Consider the following 16,777-nt stretch of genomic DNA (forward strand, 5'->3'; position numbering starts at 1 on the left):
AAATCCCTCCACTCCTCTGCACCCCCGACCTCTTGGCCCCGGGATCCGTTACTGTGAAGCGCTCTGAGACGCCGTCCGGCGTGGAGGGCGCTATATAAATCCATGTTGTTGTTTTGTTTATAGATCAAATTGTATCGAGATTACATTTATAAAAAAGATTTATTTTCATTATCTACACTGCAAAATTGTAATTACGCACAACGGGTTTATAAGCAAAGATAAACTATTGTGGAGTCCTAAATCTCAGTGGTTAGAGCACTCGCCTCGCAAACGAGAGACCTGGGTTTGATTCCCGGTCAGGGCGAAATGTTGGTCAAGTTTCGTACCTCAACATTCATCGTTTACCTAGCAGTAAGTAGGAACCCAGTTGTTAGTCGATTGGTGGATTACTTTTCCTGGGGTAATAATTTGTTGAAAAAAAATTATAAATTGGTCACTCAATCCACGCAATTGGCTGCTGCATTTCACCCACTAAATATACAGTTGATTCACTTTACAGTATATTCTGTGAACCAATTTGGGACGTCTCGGAAGACATGATAAGGTGCTATATCAAATACAAGGATTATTATTATTATTATCTCTAGATTGTTTCTTTAGAATGGATCAAAACTAATGGCTGTTGTTCTGTATGAATTGGGCAGGTGGCACTGTGGACCCTTGGACAGCAAGTTGCCAGCACTGGCTATGTGGTTGAGCCGTACAGAAAGTACCCTTCTCTGCTCGAAGTTCTATTGAATTTTCTAAAGACTGAACAAAACCAGGGTATCCGAAGAGAGGTAAGGAACGGAATTTGTTTGTGTGTGTGTGTATTCACAGATAAATAAACAAACTTATCCATCGAAATCCTTTGATCCATGTGACTCTCATAAAATCTCATCTTCATTTCTGTGTAGTTCATTTTATACCTTGCTTTCAGTCACTCTGTGGTGTAAATCGGTTTGTCCACAAAATATGCAGTTAATTCAGTTTAAAGTATATTCTATGAAGCTCTTTGAGACGTCTCAATGATGTGATAAGGCGCTATATCAAATGCAAGGATTATTATCACTATATTGTGGTGCACCGTCTTTGGGTGGGGACTGTGACCTGCCCTCAGGTGTTTATTCAACAACAACAACTTGGATTTATGTAGCGCCCTACACGCTGGATGTCGTCTCAGAGCGCTTCACAGTAATGGATCCCGGGGCCGAGCCAGGGGGAGGAAGATAACCAAAGGTGTGGTTGAAACGAAAGGTCTTCAGCAGAAACCTGAAAGTAGGAAGAGAGGGGGCGAGGCGAAGTGAGTGAGGAAGGGAGTTCCAGAGCCTCGGGGCATAGTGGCTGAAAGCACGGCCGCCGAGGGTGGAGCGGAGGACTCGGGGGACGAGGAGGAGGCCAGACCCAGAGGAACGAAGGCAGCGGGTACTGTTTTGAGGAGAGAGAGGTCGGGGGTGCAGAGGAGTGGAGGGATTTGAAGACAAGAGTGAGGATCTTGATTTTGATCCTCTCTGGGACAGGCAACCAGTGCAGTCTGGCCAGGACTGGGGTGATCGGGGAGCGGAGTTTGGTGCGGGTGTGAATGCGGGCGGTAGAGTTTTGAATAATCTGGATTTTATGAATGGTGGTGGATAGGAGGCCGGTATACATTATATATATATATCATTACATATGATATTATATATTGTATATGTTTTATATATATAATATGTATAGTATTCCTCAGCTAACTGGATGTAATAGAAACGGCAGCAAATTCTTATCTTTATCTTCTTGCATATTAACCCTTGGGTTAAGACGTCATTCTTTCAAAATATAGTGATTTTATCTGATTGCACAACATCCTATTTGTAGCCGTTTGCATTGAGTTGTCGTTTTATTTGCTCAGCCGGGTGTCTGACACATGTGGAAACCCATCACCATGTTTAAGAGTATCCAAACCAAACTGAGAATTCCATGCATCCCACCTACACGCCTGAGCAATAGTCTATAGCACGCACCTGCATAACAGTCTATTGTGCAGGTGCCAGCCTGCCTTGGCACACTTCAGCTTCCCTCTAGACCGTGTGTATGGAAGCAACTGAGCTCAGATCGTAGCCATTGCAAGTTCTTATTTACTTTTTAAATTTTTTCCTACAAAACCCACTAATTTTTAACTTTCTCCTTGAGCCATACTCCTTGGCTCCCATCAACGTATTCTGTCCTGCGGCTTTGACCTCTTCAAGTTCCCCGGCCTATCCCTCAGACACAACAACAACTTGCAATTATATAGCGCCCTTCATGCAGGGTAGTGACACAGAGTGCTTGACTCACTGAACCGGTCATAACTTAGGCGTAGGTGAGATCCGCAGCTATCCTTCCTTCCCCACATCCAACCTCTGACCAGGACCGCCTTCCTCCGCCACATTGACCCAGATGTAGCCGAAACACTCGTCCATTCGTTCGTGACCTCCCGTCTTGACAATTGAAATGGGAGAGGCTATGTATACACAGTGAGAGATACTAGAAGAGGCTGGGTCTATACAGGAGAGGTTGTGTGTACAGGAGAGACTGTGTGTATACAGTGAGAGACACTGGGAGAGCTGTGTGTATACGTGCCTGATAATAATCCCTCAGAAAAAAAACAATAATGATTTGGTCACTCAATTCACGACTGTTTGTGGGACACGCCTTGCACAATTGGCTGCCATGGTTTGTCCACATATATACAGTCAAATTCACTTTACAGCATATTCTGTGAAGCGCTTTGAGACGTCTAGGAAATGTGAAAAGCGTCAAATCAAATGCAAGGATTATTATTATTATCTCGACAAACCCAGCTGATCCAAAGCTCCGCCAATCGCATACACACCCGTACCAAACTCCGTACGTACCCCAATCAACGACTTCTAGCCAGGCTCCACTGGCTCCCCATCACTGAACGGATCGATTTCAAGATCCTCACATTTGTTTTCAAATCCCTTCTTGCCTGGCAGCTCCCTACATCTGACCAGCTTACTCCCCAACCCACAACCTCCGCCTGACTGGCTCCAGCCTCCTACTTGTCCCTCGTGCCTTCCATTCCACCACTCCATTCATCCCCTATGCCCCGAAAATCTGGAACACCCTTCCTCTACCCCTCTGACTTGCCCCTTCCTTCCCCAGTTTTAGATCGTGCCTAACGATCTTGCTGCTTGACCGTGCCTACAGTCACCTCCCCTTCCCCGGCTCAGCCACTGTCAAATGCTCAGGGACTATATTATATAGCTATTCTATGTGAGGGGCTCTCTATAAATACAAGTTGTTATTCGTTTTTTAATGATTTTTTTCCCATTTTGTTTTATTTTTTCATTGCTTATTTTTATTTCGCATTTATGAAAAACACTGGGCTGTACCTATTCGGCTAAAGGCTGCCAAATTGGAGCTAATACTATCTTAATAAGATGCCGACCATCTTAATAATATCTGTTTACACTCTGAATTCAATTTCACTGATTTGCCTCTCTCATTAAGTTGTTTGACTTTAATAAAACAGGTAGAATTGTGTATATATAATATAGCTTTATTGTATGTAGCTATATTATGGAGTCCGGTAGCATAGTCGGCTCGCAATCCAGAGGACCCGGGTTTGATTCCCAGTCGGGACGAAACCTTAGGCAAGCTTCCTCTGCTTACCTAGCAGTAAGTAGGAACTCGGTTGTTAATCGATTTTTTGGGGGTAATACTAATAATTTGGTCCACAACTGTTTGATACTGTTATGCCAATTGGCTGCTGCATTTCGCCCCGAAAATATACAATTTACTTTACAATATATTCTATGAGACGTCTTACAGACGAGAAAAGGCACAATATCAAATGTGAAGATTATTATTATAAATAATTATTGGGGAAAAGAAGCACTCCCAGCAATACAAGAACATATTCTAGGCCCGACATATTGGATTTCTTATCCATTAATCATGTTGTATAAAGCTCCAGCAGCACCTCATTAAGAACTACTAATGACAGTGCTGAACCTAAAAACTGTTAATGGTTGGACAAAAATGTAGCCTTGCCATAATTATAAATGTATTTTTCATCAGGTCCTGTTTCTGTCTGGAAAAACATGTGGCAACTTTCTTTCATTTATAATTTCCAATGTTGGAATTAGGGTACCTCGCAAAATGGCACTAGCTATTGAATCAGACATCCAAGGAGGGTCGCAGGCTGGCTCTCTGGGCTTGAGCTGTTTGTTGAGCTCATCGATAGTACATGAGTAGGGAGGTGGGAATCACTTTCTTAACCTGATTTCTGGGCATTGGCTGTACTGTGTGTTGGCGCAGCGGTAGCACTGTTGTCTTCAAGTTTGAAGGTTGTGCGTTGAAGCCTCCCTTCGGGACATGGAATCACATAGTGTGAAGTGACACTCCAATGCAGCGCTGGGGTGTGTTGTGTTGCTAGAGATGCCGTTCTTCGTATGAGACATTAAATCAAGATCCCATCTGCCTGTCAAGGTGGATGTTAAAGATCTATGACACTATTTGAAAAGAGAAGGGAGTTTCTTCTGCTGTCTTGGCCAACAATTCCCCAAATAAGATTGATTAGTCACTAGTTTGTGGGACACTGCTGGGCATAACTGAATGCCATGTTTATCCACAAAATACAAAGTCAATCCACTTTACAGTATATACTGTGAAGCGCTTTGAGACGTCTCAAAGCTGTAATAATAATAATAATAATCCTTGCATTTGATATAGCGGTTTTCATGTTGGGAGGACGTCCCAAAGCGCTTCACAGAACACACTGTAAAGTGAATTGACTGTATTTTTGTGGGCGAACGCGCAGCCAACTGCGCACAGCAATATCCCACAAACAGTCGTAGATTGAAAATGACCAATTTATTATTATTTTTGGTTTTGGAGGGATTATTATTAGGCTCTGTGTGGAGTAAGGAAACTTGCCCGAGGTTTCGCCCTCTGCCTGGAATTGAACTTAGGTTTCTCGCTTGCAAAGCGAGCGCTCTAACCACTGAGCTACAGGACTCCAATAAGGTGATATATCAAATGAAAGGATTATTATTATTACTGGAAAGCTTTACGCGTGAATAGTTCTGGTAAGGTAATTCCCTCCTATTTTATTTGTCCTCTATCCCTTCCCAGTCACTCGTAACTTGCTTTGTTCAACATTTTGGGTTCATACATGATACTTCATGTGTTGGAAAATACCCCATCTTGTATATTTTATATAATTTTATGAATGAAATGACTGGTGAAGAATTGTCTAAAATGTGCACTAAGCCCATGGTTTCCTCTGCTGTAGTGTTGAGTATTCGTAACTTTTCAAAAAAAAAAGTCCTTTGGACAAGGTGTGACCAGTTCAAGAGTTACACGTCTGTCAAAAAAAATGTTTTGTAATGTATCAGTGGTGTTTTTTAAAAAAAGGTTTTGGTAAATGTGTACATAAGAACATAAGAATTAGGAGCAGGAATAGGCCATTCGGCCCCTCGAGCCTGCCCCGCCATTCAATAAGATCATGGCTAATCTATTCTAACTATCTACCCGCCTTATCCCCATATCCCTTAATCCCATTTATCAATCTCAGTCTGGAAAATAATCAAGAACTGAGCATCTACAGCCCTTTGGGGTAGAGAATTCCATAAATTCACTACCCTCTGAATGAAGAAGTTTTTTCTCAACTCGGTGCGAAAGGACTTACCCCTAATTTTAAGAGGGGTAAGTTATGGTTACATAATTTGTTATGGTTAAGTTATGGTTATAGTTTCTCCAACCAGTGGAAAAAGTCTCCCATTATCTATTCTGTCCTGCCCCTTTCTTATAGGTTTCTATAAGATCACCTCTCATTTTTCTATATTCCAGAGAATATAGGCCTAAATTGCTCAACCTATCCTCATAACTCATCCCCTTCATCCCTGGTACCAACCTAGTAAATTGTACCCCCTTCAAGGCAAGTACATTCTTTCTTAAATAAGGAGACCAAAACTGCACACAATACTCTAGATGCGGCCTTACCAGGGCCCTATACAGTTGCAGCGAGACTTCCCTACTCTAATAATCTAACCCTTTTGTAACAAATGCCAACATACCGTTAGCCTTCCTAATTGCTTGCTGTACCTGCAAACTAATATTTTGTGACTGGTGTACAAGGACACCCAAGTCCCTCTGAACGCTAACACTATCTAGTCTCCCCTTCTAAAAAATAATCTGCTCTACTGTTTTTGTCACCGAGGTAGATGACCTCACACTTCCCTACATTATACTTCATCTGCCACCTATTGCCCACTCACCTGTATCTGTATCTCATTGCATTTTTTTAATGTCAGCCTCGGTGTTCACTCTCCCTCCTAGTTTAGTGTCATTTTTGCATTGTACATTTTTACGAAATGAAAAGATGTGAAGAAAATCAGCAGTTGTAAATGTCAATGAAAACAATAATTTATTTGAAAGCTTTTTGTAAATCATTGAGTTTGACCCTTGTCACTATGTGTAGTTCTGTTGCTCAGTGGTTAGAGCACTCGCCCGCAAGTGAGAGGAACTGGGTTCGATTCCCGGGCAGGGTGAAATGTTGGGCAAGTTTCCTTACTCCATACACCTCTGTTTATCGAGGAGTAAGTAGAACTCAGTTTTTCAATTGGTGGATCGCTTTTCGGTGGGTGGTAATCTCTTTTTAAAAAAATTGGCAATCCACAACTGTTTATGTGTTGTCCACAAAATACACAGTCATTGCTATACAGTATATTCTGTGAAGCGCTTTGAGATGTCTTAAAGACATGATAAGGCGCTGTATCAAATGCAAGGATTATATGGATTATTATACTTTTCTCTACAGGCTATCCGGGTCTTGGGGCTGCTCGGTGCCTTAGATCCGTACAAACACAAAGTCAACATTGGGATGATAGATCAATCACGAGATGCTTCCGCTGTCAGTCTGTCTGAGTCCAAATCCAGCCAGGATTCAGGTATGAAAGCGATGTAAAGAGGAGAGGCCCCAAAATTCTCTTAGTCTTAATTTCTTAAAAATTAAGATTGGGTAGACATTAGAAAATTCTTAAATGGTGCTTTAATTTGGAAGTTGTTATTCTACAATTCCAAATTTAATCCAAGTTTAAGAATTTTCCAGAGCTCTGTACAATTTCTTCATGTATAAGACAATGGCTTGAAGCCTAAATAAGACCCACACACTGACTGATCTTTATTGTTCTCTGTAGTGCTGAGATTTGAGTGAGGATCTAAAGCTATCACCCTTCAAACATTGTATATTTTGCAATTGTCTGTAAAAATTTTGATGGCTTTAACAGTTGCACCATCAAAGTGTACAGTGGCTCACGAATAAACTTAAGGATGACTAAACCATTGATATGCACATTTAACTGCTTAGTTATAGAGTCTTTTAGACAGCTATATATTTGCATTCTGAGTCTGTCTCCTGTGGGATTTTTTCTTTATTATCACTTTTACTTTTCCTGTACCATGTTTGATTTCTCTCTGTCTCTCCCCCTCTTGCTCTATTTCTCTCACTTTTGTGAAGTTTCAACTCACAAATTTCTGACTCAGAGTGAGTGTTCTTCTAACTGAATCATCCTATGCTACAAATGTTCCATGATTCCACAAAGTAAACCATGTGTTTGATATTGGACGCATTGCCCACAAGAGAAAGAAACTCTTGAAACTGAAGCCTAATTCTCCCAGTATCAGGTGTTTTCCAGTAATTTATGGTTCAAACAACATTGCACGACTGGCTACAAAAGCTAACCGATCTTAACCAACTTTATTGAGAGTAAACGCACCTTTTTTATGTTCATTTCTTCAACCAGATGTGCCGCAGGAAATCATCCGTGACCTTAAGTAATAAAAAGTTATGATAGAGTAAAATAGTGTGTTGATAGGTTATTAACATTAAAACGGTTACATCTGCTGTGTAATGGCAAGGCAGTCTGTTTCTATTTCTCTGCAAATTGTCGCAAAGCAAATTCTGCATAAAAAACAAACATTCTTGGACAGAAGTGGATGTATCCAAACTATTTCCAGGAAAGAATTTTAACATTATGATAATTGTCCTTGAATTTGAACTAAAGTCTTTCGTGACAAGAGGATATTTCAAAGCTTCACAATATTTACTGTAATTTCTAGGTGAACATGGTACCAATTTGTGCAAAGCAATGTCCTACAACAGACATGAAGTGAATGATCATTTTTTTTCTCTAATTAGTACATTAGTTGGCCTAATGTCCAGAGAATCACCCACATATCTTATTTCTTGAAACCCATGCCAATATAGTCTACATTTATGAGATTCTGTGGGCAGTATATTTCATGCTCTCACAATTATTTGTGGGAAGAAATGTCAGGAGATTGCCTCTTTATTTTTGATCCCCCTACCACAGCAGTACTGGGTGAGTATGGCTGAGCTGAAGTCTTTCAGATGAGATGTTGGCCCACCATGCAGCCTTCAGGCCGACTTTAAAGTTGCCGTGGCATTATTTGAAGAGAAAGACCTTATCCTGTTGCGTGTGGAAGAAGTGACAATGAAGGAGATAGGTTTATCCAATGTTGCTGACCAACATTCTTCCACATAAATTGATCATTCACTTAGTGGCCATTTGTGGAATGAGGCAGAAAGCCCCTTCTTTGACTACAAAACAATTGTTACATATGACTTTAATTGTTGTGAAGTATTTTGAGATGTTGTATGTTTGGAGCAGCTACAATAAGTTAGTGGGTCCTGTTAATGGTGATTTGCAACTGTTTGTAGGAATATGTTCTTATCCGTGTTATGCCTGATTTTCAGTCTGCAGTTGCTCCAGTTACAGTATTAATGTTTGGTTTCCTTATTGCTCACAGCTGATTACAGCACCAGTGAAATGCTGGTGAATATGGGGAATCTGCCACTGGATGAGTTTTACCCAGCTGTTGCCATAGTGACCCTCATGCGCATCCTGCGAGATGCCTCTCTGTCAAACCACCACACTATGGTGGTCCAGGCAGTCACCTTCATCTTCAAGTCTCTGGGTTTGAAGTGCGTCCAGTTCTTGCCTCAAGTCATGCCCACGTTCCTGAACGTCATCCGAGTCTGCGACGCCAATACCAGAGAGGTAGGATTTCAAAAGATACTGGGAACCTCCCAGAACAGAACCCATGGATAAACGATTAAATTCCTCCAGAGTTCAGAGCTAGGGTATGGTGCAGGGCTTCCTAGAATTTGAGACATCGCCTAGTCCTGTGACACATTGTAAATGCAAAGAACTCAACCGTGCAATCTTGTGGCAAGAATAATGCCAATTCCGTGACTCCCATTGGCACCTGGACGACCCTATGGAATGAAACAACTATACTGTAAAACAATCATGCACTGTGCTTTCTAAGATTTGCTTTACCTTTTCTGAGAAGAGACGTAGTTTTGAAGAAGGAACTGGCCCATATGTCAATCCGGCGACTCATTTTCTGTGCTGGAGAAGAGTGAGGGAGGGAAGTAGTGGAGCGCACTTGTGTTCCAAGTGACATCTACTAATATGGGGCGAGGATATCTAGTATTCAGGTTGCATAGCCATTTTCCTGGTATGACTTAACTGATGAAAATGTCCATCTTCCTGGAATAAGAATTCTGAATTCAGGAAACAATTTACGACAAAGGAGATTTAAATACCACTTAATGCTATACAATTCTTAGAAATATTTACTGCTGTTTTCCTGCCTTTGGTGGTTTTGAGTATAGCGTGATAAATGGCTAATGGTATGATGAGTAACAGGATAATATGCCATGTTAAATTGAAGCTACAAGCCAAAATGCGCGACGTCGATATATTAGGAGTTGATTTTGCACACACATTACCAGTAATGTTTGTTATTTTCCCCATGTTATTTTCCTGTAAGAACCCAGCTGGTCTGAAATTCAACACATTTTGCAGACAGAAATCTTCTGGGATTGTTTGAATGTAGTGTTAAGACTTTAAAGCAATCAAGGCTGTAGCCCCTGGGAAGAAGCCAGGGAAAATGACTTATATCTGAAGCTGTATATAATGGTATATTTTCTTTGGCAGTTCTTGTTTCAGCAGCTGGGAATGCTCGTTTCATTCGTGAAAATTCACATCCGACCCTATATGGATGACATTTTCAGCCTCATCAAAGTAAGTATTGCTCCTTGTAGCAGCTTAGTTCCATCTTCCCTCTGTATGGGCCTTGCCCCTGGCTTCCATTGTGAGACCTTTGCTTCCCTGACTGTTGGATTATTTATTTATTTCCAGCTCAACATTCCTTTCTTGATAAACTCAATAATTTAAATCCAATATCCCTTGTGATTCAGGTGGCCCTGTGGGATTTCTTCTCCTGCCTGCCATTTCAAGGAATTACATATAATAATAATCCTTGCATTTAACATAGCCTTATCACGTCTTCGGGACAGCTCAAAGCACTTCACGGAATATACTGTAAAGTGTAGTGACTGTATTTTGTGGGTGAAATATATGATCAAAGAATGATCAAACACTGAAATCAGCCATTCAGCCCAACTCAGTCCATGTTCCACACCAGCCTCCACCCCTCCTCTTTTCTCTTCTGAAGCGCTCTATTCTAAGACACCTGGCTAACTTTGAAAAAAAGTCCTGCCAATGAACCTGGAGTCCTGTAGCTCAGTGGTTAGAGCACTCGCTTTACAAATGAGAGACCTGAGTTCAATTCCAGGCAGAGGGCGAAACCTTGGGCAAGTTTCCTTACTCCACACAGAGCCTAATAATAATCCCTCCAAAACCACAAACAATAATAAATTGGTCATTTTCAATCTACGACTGTTTGTGGGACATTCCTGTGCGCAATTGGCTGCCGCGTTCGCCCACAAATATACAGTCAATTCACTTTACAGTGTGTTCTGTGAAGTGCTTTGGGACGTCCTCCCGACGTGAAAAGCCCTATATCAAATGTAAGGATTATTATTATTATAACCTGGCTAATCTGTCAACAACATAACTATAGAGCAACCTACCTGGATCAGGGATCAGGTTACTAAAACCACTGAAGAGGGTGTACACTTGCCTTGGACACAATTTAGCTTCAAAGGGACTATGCTCATTTCTCCCCACAGAAACACAAATTGGTCATTAAATATCTGACCAGCACAACCTTGCTAGAACTATGGTTAGGTACCAAGTAACAGTTACCAGGAACTCTTAATAATTGTATTCAATTGCCAACACGGAAAATTAAGCCCCTATAACGACTGGTAATTTGTTATACTTTTAAATTGGGATGATAGTGAGGTGGGAGGGTGAAGACAACAACTTGCATTTATATAGTGCCCCTCATGTGGGGTAGTGTCTCTTAGCACTTGACAGTGACAGCGCCTGACGCCGAGCAAGGGGGAGGGGGTTGGGTGGGGTGACAGTAAGGTCGAAGAGGAAGTCATGACCTGAAGATGGGAAAGAAAGGGGCAAAGCGGAGGGATAGAAGAAAAGTGTTCCAGAGTTTTGGGGCATAGTGGCTGAAAGCGCTGCCACCAATGGTGGAATGGAGGGCATGAGGGATAAGCAGGAGGCTGGAGTCAGTCGAGCAGAGGCAATGGGTGGTAGATTGGGGAGTAAGCAGATGGGAGTGGTATGTAGGTGACTGGACATGAAGGAATTTAAAGATGAGTGTGAGGATCTTGAAATCGATCTGTTTGGTGATAGGGAGCCAGTTGAGCCTGGAAGGGCTGGTGTGATGAGGATACGGAGTATAGTGCGGTGATTACGCGGGTGGTGGAGTTCTGGATTAACTGGATATTGTGGACAGTGGAGTGGAGAGACTGGCTAAGAGAGTATTGGAATAATGGAAGGAGGTGAGGACAGCATGGACGAGAGCTGGAAGTCAGAGTTACAGCACTGTAATAATTGTAGGAAAATCAGTACAGCTGTCTCAAATATCTTGTTCCTCTCTCAAGGGCACAGTTGGGAATCAAATTAAATCAAATATTGTTACATCATCATAGTCGGATAACGTATGAACATTTGTACATTGGGACAGATCAGTCAGTTATTTGCTTTCATTTGTAAGTACATAAAAGTGGCCTCTCACGCCCACTGACTGACCTGTCCCAATGTACAAATGTTCATATGTTATCCGACCATGATGATGCATTTATCGATAATTCCCGACTGCGCAAATAACAACCTTGAAATAATCTGTGCTTTCTAATCTTTTGTACTTTAATTAAACCAGAAAGTTATGAACACACCACTGTAATAATTGCAAGGAAATTGCTACAACTGTTTATAGCGCCAATTCATTCCCTGTAGATTTGATTATTGAGATTTTATTTCAACAAAGAAATAAGAAATAAAACATAAGAGAAAGAAAATTGCCAGGTGGGAAATTAAACTTCAGTCTGTGCTATCATGTATCATATCCTCAGACTACAGATAAATAGTTTCTGTATATTGTAATGGTATGAGTACATGGTATGAGATGAGTACATGCTTGACTATCTTTATGGTGCTCCCTAAAGGAAAGAAGGATTGACTACTCAGAATAGGTTAATAAATAACAGGAGCCAATTTTGTAGTTTCCGCTGAGGCAAAGAGACTTTCTTTGACATAAATGTATTTGTTTTTTTTAAAGGATTTGTAAATCCTTTAAAGTGTCTGTGTGAAAATTAATCTGCGCATTTTGACATCTAATGGTTTGCAGCGGTGGAGATAAATTTACAGGATATGACAGCTTTCCCCAATGTTTAGAGCATGGATGCATCCTGGTGTACTTGATAATGTCATAAAGAAAAGTTGATTGTCCAAATGCAAAAAAAAATTGCCACAAAAAATAACATGGGTGATTGTCAATGCTGCGTAATACAATCTGTTTCTAATATCACTCTGTTGTTTTTGCTCAGGATGAGGTATGATTTGAGAGTTCACTTTTCATTAAAATCAATGCTGACTTCACAATTTCCATAGACATGCAGTTGGAGGGGTGTTTGTTTTGTTTACCTAGTTACTATAGTAGTTGTTTGACCATCAACTTTCGTTTAAACCTTTCTCCTAAGGCCGACTAAGTCTATTTCTTCAATCGCCCGCCTCCCCCACTATCTGGCCCACCAGCCCCAAGATTCCATCCTCCACAAACTCCAGATCATCCAGAACTCTCTGTCCTCAACTTCTCTTACACTAGGATCCGTGATGCTCACCTTGTTGTCACTTGGCTCCACTGGCTTCCATCCCTCAGCAGATCGACTTTCAGATCCTTGCTTTTATGTTCAAATGCCTCCATTGAATTGGAGTCCTATAGCTTAGCGATCAGAGTACTTGCCTCGCAGGCAAGAGTCCTGGGTTCGATTCCCGGCAGGGCGAAAGGTGGGGCAAGTTTCCTTACTCCATGCGACTTTGTTTATCTAGCAGTAAGTAGGAACCTGGTTGTCAGTCGATTGATAGATCACTTTTCCGGGCTTTAATAAGACCTTCAAAAAAAATAATAATGGATTAGTCAGACTATTTGTGGGACACTGCTGTCCGTGTTTTCCCCACAAAATATACAGTCACTACATTTTACAGTATATTCTGTGAAGCGCTTTGAGACGTCTGGAAGACGTGATATGGCCCCAAAAAAATTCAAATGCAAAGATTCTTATTATTATTATCGGCCTTGTTCCACTATTTCTCTGTTACCTCTGGTAACCCTACTTCACTGATCGATCCCTCTGTTCCGGCAGCTCTGGCCTGCTTTATGCATCATAAATTGGTGGTCAGAGACTGGGGGTGAAAATATTCTTTTGTAGGGGGATAGAGAGGGGCCTGAGGCCTCTCTTCCCTCTTTCTCTCTCTCTCTGTTTACAAAGGCTCTAATAATGGCCATGAGTGAAGCTTGAAACAAAATGCAAAGAGTGAAACAAAATTGAAACTTTTCCAGGAATATTGGACACTGAACAACCCGATGCAAAACACCATCATCCTGGTTATTGAGCAGATTGTGGTTGCGCTGGGAGGAGAGTTCAAGCTGTATCTGCCTCAGTTGATTCCTCATATGTTGCGGGTTTTCATGCATGACAACAGTGGAGGTCGCAGTGTTACTATCAAGGTGAGTGATTGTGAGCTTTGAAACCATTTGGTGCTGGGAATGCGTGGTTTACAATTGTACTATTTTGGACTAAGCACTTGTGTCTCACCTGTAGTGCAGATAATTTTGATGATAGGTGTAAAACTGCAGGGTACTGCCCTCACCCTCTGGAACTCCACCCTGCAGACCCTCCTCCTCTCCCTCTCCCTTGCGTCCTTCAAGACCCGCTTAAGATCCTCCTCTTCGACAGTGCCTTCGATCACCCTCCTTTTCCCCCCCTTCCCCCTCCAGACCCTGCACCCTCCCCGATCCTGCCCCCAGCTCACTGATTGTCCAGTGCTTTGGGACGTCCTCCCGATGTGAAAGGTGCTATACATGTCATTTTGCTGTTATGTCCAGAAGAGCTCTGGAATCAATTGTTCCACAAAAGCTTTTCAATTTACTGTGCTGTCCTCCCTTTACTCTGCCTCGCAGTGAAGTAACACTTGGGTGCAGGTCTTTTGTGGGACATTTATACTGCAGACGCCAATTTGACACAATACACAGAATGCAAGTAAGCCAGCAGGATGGAGTTCCATTGCCTGCTTGAGTGAAAGTAAAGCAAGGTTTTTATTTTGAGCCTTATTGTCCTAAACATCTTAAAAAAAACTTCACAAGTAATTACTGTCAAGTTCAGTGAATGTCTTTTATAGATGTGCATGGCAGCTAGTTATGCACAGCAAATTCCCATAAAGAGGTATAAATAACCATTTAGTCTGCAAGACACATGGCCAGCCAAGACACTAGGAGAAGTTGCCTTTCATTTTACACTTGTGTCATGGGAGTATCACCCTGACAGGCAAAGAAGACCTTGATATCATCTGAAAGATTGCATCTCCAACAATCAGTGCTGAACTTGATTGTTTGATTGTTTCAACATCGCCCGGCTCCGCCACTGTCTCACACTGCAAACCGCCGAGAGCCTCATACACGAATTCATAGCATCCAGGCACGACTACGCGAATTCCCTGCTTGTCGGCCTCCCCAATTCCTCCATCCATAGGCTGCAGATCATCCAGACCTCTGCAACCCATGTCCTCTCCCGCACCAGGTTCCACGACCCCATCACCTCCATTATCGCCCGATTCCACTGGCTTCGCATCACACGGAGGATACAGTTCAAGATCCTTGTCCTCACCTTCAAAGCCTTGCTCTCCTCCACCTCTGTGACCTTCTAACACCTACCAACCTGCCCGCGCCTGCTTCACGTCCCCAGCCTTGCCTACCCCACTATTGGCGGGCGGGCCTTCTGCCACTCTGCCCCTACCCTTTGGAATTCCATTCTGCAGTCCCTCCACCTCGCCTCCTCCCTTGCCTCCTTCAAGATCTGTCTCTTTGACTGTGCCTTCGATCATCCTGCTTCCCTCCCCGCCCTCCATCCTCCTTGATCCCAAACCACAGCTCGGCTCCGAAACTCTATATGTCCAGCGCTTTGGTCCGACCTCCCAACATGAACGGTGTTATGTTTTGTTGTTGTTGAATCAGTTCTACACTGGACTGTCAGCCTCTGAGCTTAAGTCTCAACATAGCACTCGACCTAGAGGCAAAAGTGCTGCCAACTGAGCCAAACTAGCACTAAGGTGAAGCATTGCCACGAGTGTGAAGCTCTGCTATATAAGCCCCTAAATACAAGTTAGATTTTAACATTAAGGAATTGATAGTTCTATGATTTAATAAAATCTCGAACAGTCAGTAGAATGGAGCTCTTGTGTTAAATAAATATATTTTAAGTGTTCATTTATTTCTGAAATGGACATTAATCCTAATATTGTATTTAGGTTTTACTTACAAGTTCTTTGTTCTTTGTTTCTCAAATTTAATGGGGAAAATGAACAGAATTGGCTTGCCTTGTTTGATAGTTTCTTTTTCTGTACATGTTTGTTTTCAGTTACTAAATGCAATTCAACTCTTCGGAGCTAACCTGGATGATTACCTACATCTGCTGCTTCCCCCAATAGTCAAACTATTTGATGGACAGGAAGTTCCGCTGGTGCCTAGAAGGTCAGCCAAACCATTGTAAATTTAGACTTGTGTTAGTGCATCAGAAATGAACTATATAGCATATCAAGCATCCATAATTAAGTATCATGCTTTTTTCAAACAACTTGCATTTATTTACCTTTATCTAGGTAGCGCCTCAAAAATAAACTAGAATATTTTTAAATATCCCCAAAATAGTTTTCATATTTAAATCATAATTTGGTCACTCAATCCCCAACTGTTTGTCGGACACTGCTGTGCGCAATTGACTGCTGTGTTTTGCCAAAAAAATACACAGTCACACCACTTTACAGTATATCCTGTGAGACTTCTCGAAGACATGCTAGGGTCCTATATCAAATGCAAGGATTATTATTATTATTAACGTGACTTGAGAAGTTTCTTCGCACCTGCCATCATTTTTTGTAAAGTGAACTGTATATTTGTAAAGCATGTTTTGTGAAAAGTGCAATGTTTCAAAATGGGGGCGTTCTATAGCGGGGGAATGGGATTAGTCAGTAGCTCTTTCAAAGAGCTGGCACAGGTACGATGGGCCGAATGACCTTCTCTGTGCTGTAAAATTCTATGATTCTATGAAATTGATAAGTAAAGAAATAGCTCAATTAGAGTTGTTAATTATCAATTAGCTTCAGATTTTCAGCTGAACAAATTCGCTAGTTTTGTTTTAAGAATGAAAATTGGCTTCGAATTCAGACTGAATTTATTAGATTTATCTCCACTTCAATGTAACCTGACAATTTTGGACAAAAGAGTTTTGCCCACAAAATAC

At 41.7% G+C, this 16,777-nt stretch overlaps 1 protein-coding gene across 1 annotated transcript in view; it reads left to right on the top strand.

Annotated features, from left to right (window-relative positions):
- The window catches only part of mtor (mechanistic target of rapamycin kinase), a 178,275-nt gene that overhangs the window by 31,481 nt on the left and 130,017 nt on the right, over positions 1–16,777 (top strand). The window contains exons 17-22 of the mRNA XM_007897779.2: positions 645–779; positions 6,785–6,914; positions 8,797–9,047; positions 9,993–10,079; positions 13,822–13,989; positions 15,896–16,008. Coding sequence (XP_007895970.1) covers positions 645–779; positions 6,785–6,914; positions 8,797–9,047; positions 9,993–10,079; positions 13,822–13,989; positions 15,896–16,008 — 884 coding nt within the window. The remainder of the gene's footprint in view (positions 1–644; positions 780–6,784; positions 6,915–8,796; positions 9,048–9,992; positions 10,080–13,821; positions 13,990–15,895; positions 16,009–16,777) is intronic.

The sequence above is a fragment of the Callorhinchus milii genome, unplaced genomic scaffold (assembly GCF_018977255.1).
Source record: "Callorhinchus milii isolate IMCB2004 unplaced genomic scaffold, IMCB_Cmil_1.0 Scaffold24, whole genome shotgun sequence".
Taxonomy (NCBI): Eukaryota; Metazoa; Chordata; class Chondrichthyes; order Chimaeriformes; family Callorhinchidae; genus Callorhinchus; species Callorhinchus milii.